At 46.6% G+C, this 11,283-nt stretch overlaps 1 protein-coding gene across 1 annotated transcript in view; it reads right to left on the bottom strand.

Annotated features, from left to right (window-relative positions):
* Positions 1 to 11,283, bottom strand: part of PMPCA (peptidase, mitochondrial processing subunit alpha) — a 31,056-nt gene that overhangs the window by 12,937 nt on the left and 6,836 nt on the right. Inside the window, exons 2-5 of the mRNA XM_075835155.1 lie at positions 9,225 to 9,427; positions 7,491 to 7,570; positions 7,042 to 7,124; positions 6,039 to 6,133 (exon numbers count right to left, since the gene is read on the bottom strand). Coding sequence (XP_075691270.1) covers positions 6,039 to 6,133; positions 7,042 to 7,124; positions 7,491 to 7,570; positions 9,225 to 9,427 — 461 coding nt within the window. The remainder of the gene's footprint in view (positions 1 to 6,038; positions 6,134 to 7,041; positions 7,125 to 7,490; positions 7,571 to 9,224; positions 9,428 to 11,283) is intronic.

Raw genomic sequence — 11,283 nt, 5'->3', positions numbered from 1 at the left:
GGAATAAGACCTCCATTGGCCCTACATTCCCATGGAACCTGCCCACCTGCTGCAATAAGGATGTTATCTCCCCCAGAATGGCTGAATATGTGCACACGCCCAAAGGCCATGATACATGTCCGTCTTTGAGATATTACATCTAGGGCATGACGTTTTCCTATCTGGTTGTGAGGCGGAGGGGGCCAGGGTAAATGCATATATTGCTTGGTGAATGATCTTCAGATGAGTTTCCCTCCAGTTTTCGTTGTGCACGTGCGCCCTGAAATCCACCAGCCCTTTTTCAATATGCCTTTCAATGCCTGGTAAATTAAACAGTTTTTCCCATCTCCCAAAGGCCTGCCCCGGGGACATCTTCAGTAGTAATGGTCTGAGTGTACTATATAATTGGGAAATGGAGTGTCTGTGATTGTCCGTGAACCATGAGTCAAACAGGTTGGGGGGGACCTCATCCGCTACATCCGCAAGTTTAGTTTTACAGTGATTAACTATTTGCATGTACTGTAAGTGCTGATGCCGAACAAAAACATATTTATTCTGGAGCTCCTGCAAGGTTAACCACCTCTTATCCTGCGCGTGGAACATATCCCCCAGTGTCGCTACCCCTTTCTCCCTCCATTCTGACATTAGTTTGTTAGATCTTCCTGCTGCAAACTCTGGGTGCTGCCATAAGGGCATGTGTTTTGAAATGCGATAAGAAAGATTATAATGTTTGCGCAATACCTTCCAGGCAATGATGGTATCTCGTAACAGAGATGATTTCTTGACGATCTTTGGGAGACAAGTGAACGTTGTGTGTACCAGAGCCATGAGATCCCAAGGTTTTGCTAGCTGTCTCTCCAGTCTAGTATTGGAGTGGAACTCTGTGTTGTGTTTCCAGTCTAGCAGATGTCTACTCAGACAGGCCAGGTTATAACCCCGGATGTTAGGGAAATTGACCCCTCCTTCCGCCTTCCGCATCATGAGTTTCGTGAGCGCTATTCTTGGTTTCTTCCCCCCCATATGAATTTGGTAAATGATGAGTTGAGTATATTGATATCTGAGTGCTTGACCAGAAGTGGAATAGTCTGGAGCGGGTAGAGTAATTTCGCAAATCCTGACATTTTGACCAAACAGCTCCTTCCCATCAGTGATAGAGGTAGACTGTGCCATCTCAGAAGATCTGCTTGGATATCCTGTATAAGGGGGGGATAATTTAGATCATACAGCGAGTTGGGTGCCCGACCCACTTTAATACCCAGATAAGTAATGTTTGACTTAGCCATCTCAACATCCAGGGTGGCTATGGACCGCCTATATGCTGGGTCCTGCGTTCCCAAATCTAATAACTGGCATTTTAACGTGTTAACTTTGTACCCTGAATAGCTCCCAAAGTCGTTCAATGCCTGGAAGATACGCGGAACATCTTTAAGGGGGTTTGCGAGAAATAACAAGATGTCATCTGCAAACAACGTTTCCTTGACCTCCATCTCCCCCACCCTTATGCCCGTATATAGATTGGATGACGTCAGATAACGTGCCAGCGGCTCCAAAGCCAGATTGAACAACAGTGGCGATAGCGGGCACCCCTGTCTTGTACATTTACATAGACGGAATGGTTTAGATAGAAAGCCCGGTGTGGAGATTCTAGCCTTAGGGTCTTTGTACATGTGGTGTAATAAGATCCTGAATGCCCCCGTTATTTCCATCCTATCCAGGACAGCATCCAACCATTTCCATCGGACATTGTCAAAAGCTTTCTCCGCGTCAAGTAAAAGTAAAGCCGAATGTTCCTCCGGAAATGGGTTATGCTGTACTCTATCTAGCACTGCCAGAACCGTCCTAATGTTGGTGACCGCCGACCTACCTTTAATAAAACCTACTTGTTCTGGGGCTATGAGGAACGGCATTATATTCGCTAACCTATCAGCCATGATTTTGGAAAGGAGTTTAGCGTCCACATTTATGAGCGATATGGGCCTGTATGACCCTGGTAGTAGGGGGTCCTTTCCAGGTTTTAGCAATAATTTCACATAAGATGTGTCTGCTGATGGTGGTAGTCCCTCCTCTCCCAGAGCATTGTTAAACAAGGAGACCAAAGTCTCCGTAATCTGTTCCCGCATTACTTTAAAAAATTCGCCGGTCAGCCCATCTGGACCAGGCGCCTTACTATTTTTAAGGTTTCTTATTGCCTCATCTACCTCCTCCCTTGTGACCCTGGCATTTAGAAGTTGCAACTGTTCCGCGGAAATGACCGGTAAAGTGACCTTGTCTAACAGTGTGTCTGTCAGTGAAAGGGAAGATGTATCAGAGTACAGCTCCTCATAGAATTTGGCCAGGATGGAGTTAATACTAGTTGGATCGCATGTTTCTCGCCCATTATGATCCCGCAATTTCGCTATGTGTTGCACTGAGCGTTTTCCTCGAGCCATATTGGCCAAAAGTTTACCCGCCTTACTTCCAAACTTATGTAAAGTAGCTTCAAAGTCTCGAGTATGCATTGTTTCTTTCTGAGCTGCCCACTCGTCAAGAGTGTTTTGCCTGAATCCAGGCCTGTCTAACATCCAATGTAGGGTGTGCCAAATATGCTGTATAGGTTGCCCTCAGTGCAGCACTAGAGGCATTAAATTTTTGTGTTATTTCCCGTTTTTTGCTGACAGTATATGCCATTATCCTCCCCCTCAGCACTGCCTTGGCCGTATCCCAGAACAGTGAGGGGTCATCTCTGTGTCCTGAATTCGTCGACGTGTATTCTAACCACCACCCTCTTAGCTGTCTCACAAAGGTGTCATCAGTTGCTAAATGAGCCGGGAATCTCCATATGAAGTCTGATCCTCTGGGATATATTTCCTGGAAATCTACCCGTACCGGGGCGTGATCTGAGATCACTAGGTCCCCTATCTCGGCGACCCCCAGCCTCGGTTGTAATGTTGGGGATATTAAGAGGTAGTCAATCCTGGACCGGGACTGTTGAGCGTGAGAGTAATGTGTAAATTCCCGGGCATCCGGGTTACCCCTTCTCCAGGGATCTATTAAGTGTGTTCTTTCCATCAGGGGTCCCAATATCTGCTGTTGAATACTATTATCGCTGGTGATGAGGCCAGAGTGACCAAGATACGGACCCCTGAGGATGAGTATCTGAAACGCGTAGGGTCGTTCATTGTACATGGAATGTCTGCATAGGGGACAGTAGCATTGTTTTACACCCAGCGCTAGGAGATCCGGTGTTTGTGTACGGACACTGGTGCACTTTGGGGATTGTACTACTGTTGTGCCCAGGTTAAATGCTGTTTCCAGTGAAATATTGTTACAAACACTGAGATATATTTATCACAATGACTCAGTGTTTTTTGTTTAATACGCTTTTAAATTTTCACGGTGGGGCTCATTTCACAGTGGTGTGTTACCCCTGTTTTTAAAACGAGTTACTATTAAAAGGTATATTTTACTCAGTTGTCACTTCAGTGAACGTCCCAACACTCGGTCCTGTTTTCTGGGAGCCCCTGTTGGAATGGATCCCGTGCTTTGTGAACTGTGTGTGCGTCTATCCTCCTTGTGATCAGAAACGGAATTAAAGTCACCTCCCACTATTTTGTGCTGGACATTATCTGACAGAAGGGCCCTCTCCAAACCATTGAAAAACGAAATATTATCACTGTTAGGTCCATACACGTTATAAATGCTTAATACCCCGCATGGTGTGCTTAGAGTAATATGGAGCAGTCGCCCTTCCCTATCTGCATCAGTGTGGATTACCTCATGTACCAGGTTTCTATTCATTAAAATAAGTACCCCCGCTTTACGGCCACAAGCTGAAGAGCCGTATACTTGGCCCACCCACAATTTTTTCATGCGGTGGAAGTCGCTCTCCTCCAAATGTGTCTCCTGAAGAAGAGCGATGTCTGTATGGAGTTTTTTTAAGTGACGGAGTACCATCATTCTCTTGTTAGGGGACCTGAGCCCCTTTACATTCCACGAGGTCAGCTGCATAAAGTGGGCGTTCCGAAAAGGTTCACTATTGACTGGTCATATATATCTAATTCTAGGCAAGCGTGCTTTGCTGCCTTGGTAGCCGCCCGGCGGCGTCTGCTCCAGATTGCTCCCAACATTACAATAACAACATTTGCATTTGGTGCCAGAGAATTGGCACAACCTTTAACAACAAAATGCCCATCCAGGAATGTCACCAGCATTTCCTGTGAGACAAACTTTAAATTGGCATACATAACTTCACTTTTTTCTGGTCTGTGACCCCTCCCCCCCTCGCCATCTTTTCGTGATACACTGGAACTTCATATTTTAATTTTTAAAGTATCAAAATAAGTTGGACTTCCTATACATCACGGGTACAAGTGCTTATGCCTACTATAGCAGGAATTTTGTCGGAATAATATCCCACCAGAACCAATTGCCACATAAATATATAAGGCACAATCAAATGCGTTCATGGAGCCTCTATGAGATACTTATCAGTCCGGGATGGTTGCAAGCCGGTTTTCTGAGCGTTGTCGATGCGGCGTCTTCGACGATTCTGCCCGTTGTTGCTTGGGTGAGGAAGTGGAATTGCGGGCGATATCTGACCATGTACAGTCCCTCGGCGAAGAAACTGGTGTACGGGGACCTTCACCTCCTGTATCTTGACTCGCCGTCTCCTCTCCCGATTGTCTAGGACCCCGAAGTCCAGGGATCTTGTCTACATATAATGCCGCCTCCTCAGGATTGTGGAATACCTTGGTGGCGCCATCCGTCTGCATGATCCTCAAGGTGGCCGGATACTGTAGCTGGAATTTGATTTTGCATTTGTAAAGGGAGGTGCAAACCCCTCCAAATGCTCTCCGCCGCCTTGTGACTTCTGCCGAATAATCTGCAAACAGGATGACTTTTGCTCCCCTTATATGCAAAGGGGTATTACGGTTCCTGAAAGTGCGCAAAAGTTCCTCTTTGTCATTGTAATCCAAGTACCGCATGATCACCTGGCGCGGTCTGCTTTGCGGCTCTCCTTTGGCGTTGGCGCTTGGACCAGGGGGGCCCACTCTGTGTGCCCTTTCCACTCTGCAAGATCTGGTCAGGCCTAGCGCTTCTGGTAGTTCCGTCTCGCAGATGCCCTGGAGAAGCTGCGGTCTAATATGCTCAGGCAGTCCCACTATCCTTAAATTGTTTCTTCTGGACCGATTCTCAAGATCTTCTAAGCGGTCTCTGAGTTTTGTGTTATCTCGCATTAGGTCTCTAATGCAGGTATGTGCCCCTGCGGATTCATCCTCCATGAGACCAACCCGCTGCTCCAATTCATCTAGTCGATTGCCATGAGATGTCACCTCATTTTGGAGTTTTTGGAGCGTTGTTGTGACTGTGGCTATTAAGGATTCTCTGATGTCGGGGGCCAGTTGGGTAGCTACCTCAATTGCCAGCTTCCGATAATCAATCTGTGAGTCAGACGTTGCCGACGGCGATAGCATTTCCCTCTGAATTTCTGGGCTCTGAGACCGGCTCTGTGAAAGTGGTGGCTGCAGCGGCGCCGCCATCTTGGATGGCCCCTCACCTCGTGTGCTGTGCTCGGCCGGACAGGAGATCTCTCTGCTGCCGCTCCGGAGGAGATATCTCTCCATAAACCGCCCGGTTCTTTTCCCCCACCTCTCCTCCTAATGCCGGGGTGTTTATATCCTGCGGGTGTGTGGCGTCGATGGGTTAGGGGATCAGGGCTTCAGGAGCTCATGCATCTCCGTCCTCACATCCCAGCGCCGGAACCGGAAGCCCGATTTCATTTTATGTATGTGATATTTTGTCTTTTGATGTTAATAAAAACTATTTGATTTAAAAGGAAATAACGGAACCCGAGATGAGTCGGGATCTGGAGTTTGATCCTAAGTTGTGCGAGGCATTGGGTGAATATTAGCGGCTGCCCCCCCCCCCCCCCCCCCCCGCGCGGTCAGTATTTTATTACATTATAAGACATTTTAGAATTGCAATTAACAAATATCCAAGGGAAGGCGGACAAAAAGTGAGCACCGTAAAAAATAAGAAGCAGAACTGGATGATGAACAGTCAGACGAGGAGCATCTTACCTGACAACCGCGGCTGTAGAACCACGTCTGACAACAGACTGACCACAGTATCCAGGCCTTTAACGTCTGCAGACACGGCATACATTGTGGTGTCCCTACAAGACATTATACACAAGTTATGTTCCTGCACAAGCTGCAATACCAGATACAACCTATGGACAAAAGTGGCGCTGTTTCTGGACGGAGGGGGGACCATTTTCTAATCCTGGAAAACCCCTTTAAGTTTACATTATCTACATATATCTATAGCAATGTTTGGGGCCGACAGCATGACTATTTTAGACACTTTTTTTTTGAATAATTGCTATGGGAATAGGATAAAAGGACGGTGGTGAACCATTTCCCATTTTAACTTTAGATCCACCCTTGCTTAATATCGCAGTATAGTCATCAAATAAAACAATCAGTAAGGGCCTGTTCACATCAGCGGTTTCCATGTGACTGCTCTAGCCAATCACAGGCTGTAGTGGTCACATGGGCTGCAGCGTCATTACAGGAGGCTGTGCTGCACGGAGAACAGAGGAATGCGTCGCTATGGCGATGCCAGTGAGAGTGAAGCATTTACTTTTCTCTAATATTATCCACAGATGTGTTTCCGACCATAAGTCAGCACCACAGTACGGTGCGGTCTTTCAGCCGAAATTCCCTGCGGATCTAGGTCGGATACACTGTGTACTTTTACGCAGCGTATCATAAGGCCTCATTCAGACGGCCGTGTTTGGTCCATGATATACAGACTGTATGTCGGCAGTATTTCCCGGACCAACCGCGGTTCAGGGAGCCAGGGACTCCTAGCATTTTATAGTCCAAATATCACAGACCGAACACGGCCGTCTGAATGAGGCCTAACTGCGTGAACATACCCTAGGGGGTTAAACTTACGGTCAACATTTGGTCCAGTTCACTGAGTGTTTTGGCACCGATTTTGACACGGCAACCGCGTCAGAATCAACGTAAAAAAAAACGCCAAAATCGCCTCCCAATGATTTCCTCGATGCTTTACCTGGAGGTCTGACAATCACAAATTCCTCCATGTTTTTCCAGTGTCAAGAGAATCTCGTCCTTACTTTCATACCGAGCTGTAGACTATAGGAGGGAAAAAACGGATCATGTACTTCATACATACGAGAAACCCCCCGTGTTCTGTCCCTGGTCCTCCTACCAGTCCACATATGTAGATGTATGTGGACGATCTCAACATCACAGATATTAGTGATCATGGGGGCAGGGAGCTTCTTGCACTACCCGACAACTCATCCCGTTAAAGAGCATCACAATCTTACCCCAGCGTGATATGGCTGATAACAGGGAACAATAGAGGACATTCATTTGCACTATAGGGTTAGTGTTTCTTTAGATTATTATTTGCCTCTGCCGACTTTACTGCTGCACTTTCGTGACAATACAAACAAACATAAGACACGATCGTCACAGTGTGGAAGTTCTACTTACAGAGAAGGCAAGTTTCTCCAGAAAGTGGGAGATGCCGCTGAGGTATTTGGTTTCATGTCTCGACCCTGAATTGATGAGGACTGTAAGAAATACACAGGGACATGTTAAAAACCCACAAATAAAAATACATTATATGGCCAAAGAAAGGCATGGGACATACTGAAGAGGTCATTGGCTTTACATAGGATGTCTGTGAAATGTCTGATCTGCCCAGACGAGCGTAGCGAACCTCCGACGTGGAAAACTGCAGTTCTTCACATCCGAGGTGCCCTTGTGCGGGACGTGTGACACGCAGGAAAATAGCACGTCATATTTTTTCACAGACCCTTTACGGGCTCCATTGAAACAACGGTCATGTGAACGGCCCCATTGAAATACATGTGTCCGCGTGACGACCGTTGTTTTAATGGCCATCACGCGGAAGAGCGGGTAAGTGTTATTATTGTGTAGTGGAAGCGTCTATGAACAACAGCTCAGCCAGGAAGACCACGCAGACTCACAGAACGGGCCGCCGAGTGTGTGGTGCGTAAACGTGGCCTATTCTCTGTTACATCACTCACTACAGAGATCCTGGAAGTGACATCAGCACCAGAACTGTACGTCCGGAGCTTCATGAAACGGGCTCCCATGGCCGCTGCACACAACCGAAGATCACCAAGCACAATGCCAGGCGTCGGATGTAGTGGGGTAAAGCCGCTGCCGCTGGACTCTGGAGCAGTAGAAACGTGTTCTATGGAGGGATGATCACGCTTCTCTACCTGGCGGTCTGATGGACGAGTCTGGTGAATGCCAGGAGAACGTTACCTGCCTGACTGCATTGTGCCAGCTGTAAAGTTTGGTGAAGGAGGGTAATGCTATGAGGCTGTTTTTCAGGGGTCGGCCCCTCAGTTCCAGTGAATATTTCAGAACATTAAGACATTTTGGACAGTTGTAGCTTCCAATTTTGTGGGAACAGTTTGGGGTTCGGCTTTTTTCTGTTCCTCATGACTGCGCCCCAGTGCACAAGGTCCATAAAGACAGGGCTGGTTGGTTGGGGGAGTTTGGTGGGGGAAGAACTTGACTGACCGCACAGAGCGCTGACCTCATCCCCATCCAACACCTTTGATGGTGGGAGGGGGCCCGGCTCGTAATCTCTGTTCTAGTTCACCCCAGTGTCTGACCTCACAAATGTTCTTCTGGATGAATGGGAAAAAATTCCCACAGACAAACTCCAAAATCTTGTGGAAAGCCCCCAGAAGAGTGGAAGCTGCTTTAGCTGCAAGGGGGGGGGGGGACACAACTCCATATTAATGTCTATGGCGGTTAGATACGTCACCACTTTCTAACTGGTGGGGGTCTGAATGGCAGGACCTCCACCGATCCGGAGATTGAAGGGGCCATAGCGATGCATTAGTGTTGTGTCCCCTTACATGTTTGTTCCTGCTCTTAAAATGTGGCTGTGCTGCAGTTCCCTGGATAGTTGGTGGCTGGGGCGCTAAACCAGCACTGCTGATTCATTCTGAGGACCATGTGGGGGGAGCCGGGAGTCAGACCCCCACCAATCCGAAAATGATGGCATATCCTTCCTTTAAATAAAAGTTAGTGTGTTGGGTGTTCACTGCCCCCACAAAACACCCCCTACAACTGCAGAGTGGGGGCCGCAATGTGCGGAGTGAAGGGGGGTTGTAGTGTCTGGATCACCGGGTCCTGCACCAGACAGAATACACACCTTCTTCCAGGGGTGAACATACTTACGTCCAACTGTACAGAACTGTCCGAATTTATTCTGAGACGCCACCCGTAACCCATTGTCCAGAGTTGTAACCTTAGTCTCGTACTTCTCCAGCCCATCTACTCTTGCAAACACAGGCTTGGGCACCCCGGGTAAGGGAGCGGTAAGTGGTATGCTGGGGTAGGCGCTGCCACTGCTGAACCTCCTGTAGGCCGGCAGCCCATACCTGGAACATAAAGAAGATCAGACCAGGTCAGGTACATTCTGCTATAGAACTGGTGCGTATACTGGGAATATTCTCATTGTATGGGCGCGGGCGCCAATTCCACCCACATAGTACATGATATTAATCTATTCAACCAGCGGGCAAGACCTCCTCCCAATAATCAACCACCAGGATGGAAAAACCCCAGTGCGTCACCTTCCAGTTTTATTTAGAGAAGAAATTCTGCAACTTACTAACATACTTTGTGTCAATTCTTCACCACCCCCCCCCCCCCCACCACCACCAATATTTCTGCTTGCTGTCAGTGAATAAGAGCATTATTGTTGTTCACGCCCAGGGTCTATAAACAGGTACAAACAGAATACGTTTCACAGCTGAGGGTTTGCTAGAATTGTATCCAGTCTAGACAATCCTCTGAGTGAAGTACATCAGCGGCACAAATCTCTCTCCTGTCCTGATGGTTTGTTACAATGTAACAGGACAACGAATCCAGATTGTTTAGCTCACAGAGGTATTGCTCAGCAAACATCGGCAGAGTCCCCATTAATTACAATAGGACCCGTGCATGATCCGCGCTGGGTGTCGGGCGGTTGCCTTAGCAACTGTCTCATCCAGCGTCTCAATAAACACGATGTCAAAACGGGTGGGAGGGTCAATCTAAAAAAAACAAAACTTTAACAAAATGGCACCTCATAGGTTTGGTGGGTTTCATCTAAGCAGAAGCACCCAGGGGTGTCCAGGACATGCTCGATCTGCTCCCCCACCTAATAATCAGTGAGGGGATGTAGACCTGGGATATACCAGAATCCTGCAGGCTGAAACCTTGCCTAGATTATGTCTGTCTGACTGACACAGGTGCATGGTTCGTTACAGTATCAGAGCGATCTCTAGTAATGGGATGTGTGAGCAGGATTCAGTCAGGGCAGGTTTCAGCAACTGGATTTAAAAAAGGATGCTTCTAATTCACTGACAGCAAGCACAGATCTTGCAAATGGTGTAAAAATGAAACGCAAAAAGGAGCTTTATCAAAACTAAAGCCACCAAAATAAGAATACAGTAAAGAATCGGAAATTCTTTGCATTGCACGGTCCACAGATCTGAAGCGGAGACATCGACCTGCAGTACAATAATACCGGGCCATGATGGGAATAGCTACTCAAGCAATTGTAGTGATCACAATCCAGTGGTTGCAAAACTACAATTCCCAGCGCTTTATCCAGCGCTGGGTTGAAAAGGAAGTAAAATTCCAACTTTATTCCAAATATATTAGTGAGTCCATATACATAGGGGTGGAAGCATCAGATAGCGGGACTACGCGGGTCAGACACATCGCTTGTCCTTACTCGTGGCGTGTTGTATATACTATAAGATACAGCCGCATTTATATCCAGTGAGAAATTAGAATAGCGTCTGATATTGCGCCAATCTAACGGATATAAATGTAGACAGTATAAAAATTACTTAAGATTATTAAAAACAGTGTCAAGAAAAAACAATTATCAGGAAAAAAAGGGGAAGGGTCTACATTGTATCTAAGTATGATAAAGCCCCCAATAGAATTGCTGCACCGTGAAAAGTTAAATGATCTATTCCAAAAGAAGAGCAATTATCAATCAATACGTTATGTCGTGAAAAGAATAGCAATTAAACAGTCATATGCTAGAATTAGCTTTTGGTAATATGTCAAGTTCCCCCATATTAGTGGCTCTAGTTTTCTTAAAAATATTTCACATACATATATATATATATATATATACATATACAAAGTGCACAACAAAATGGGGGACCACTAAGGGTTAAATTGAATCAAATAAAAAATGAATAATAAATATATATAATATAACCCCTTTAATAAT

The sequence above is a fragment of the Rhinoderma darwinii genome, chromosome 8 (assembly GCF_050947455.1).
Source record: "Rhinoderma darwinii isolate aRhiDar2 chromosome 8, aRhiDar2.hap1, whole genome shotgun sequence".
Lineage (NCBI taxonomy): Eukaryota > Metazoa > Chordata > Amphibia > Anura > Rhinodermatidae > Rhinoderma > Rhinoderma darwinii.
Note: the sequence above shows the minus strand (reverse complement) of the source record. Positions and strands in the feature narration are given on the sequence as shown.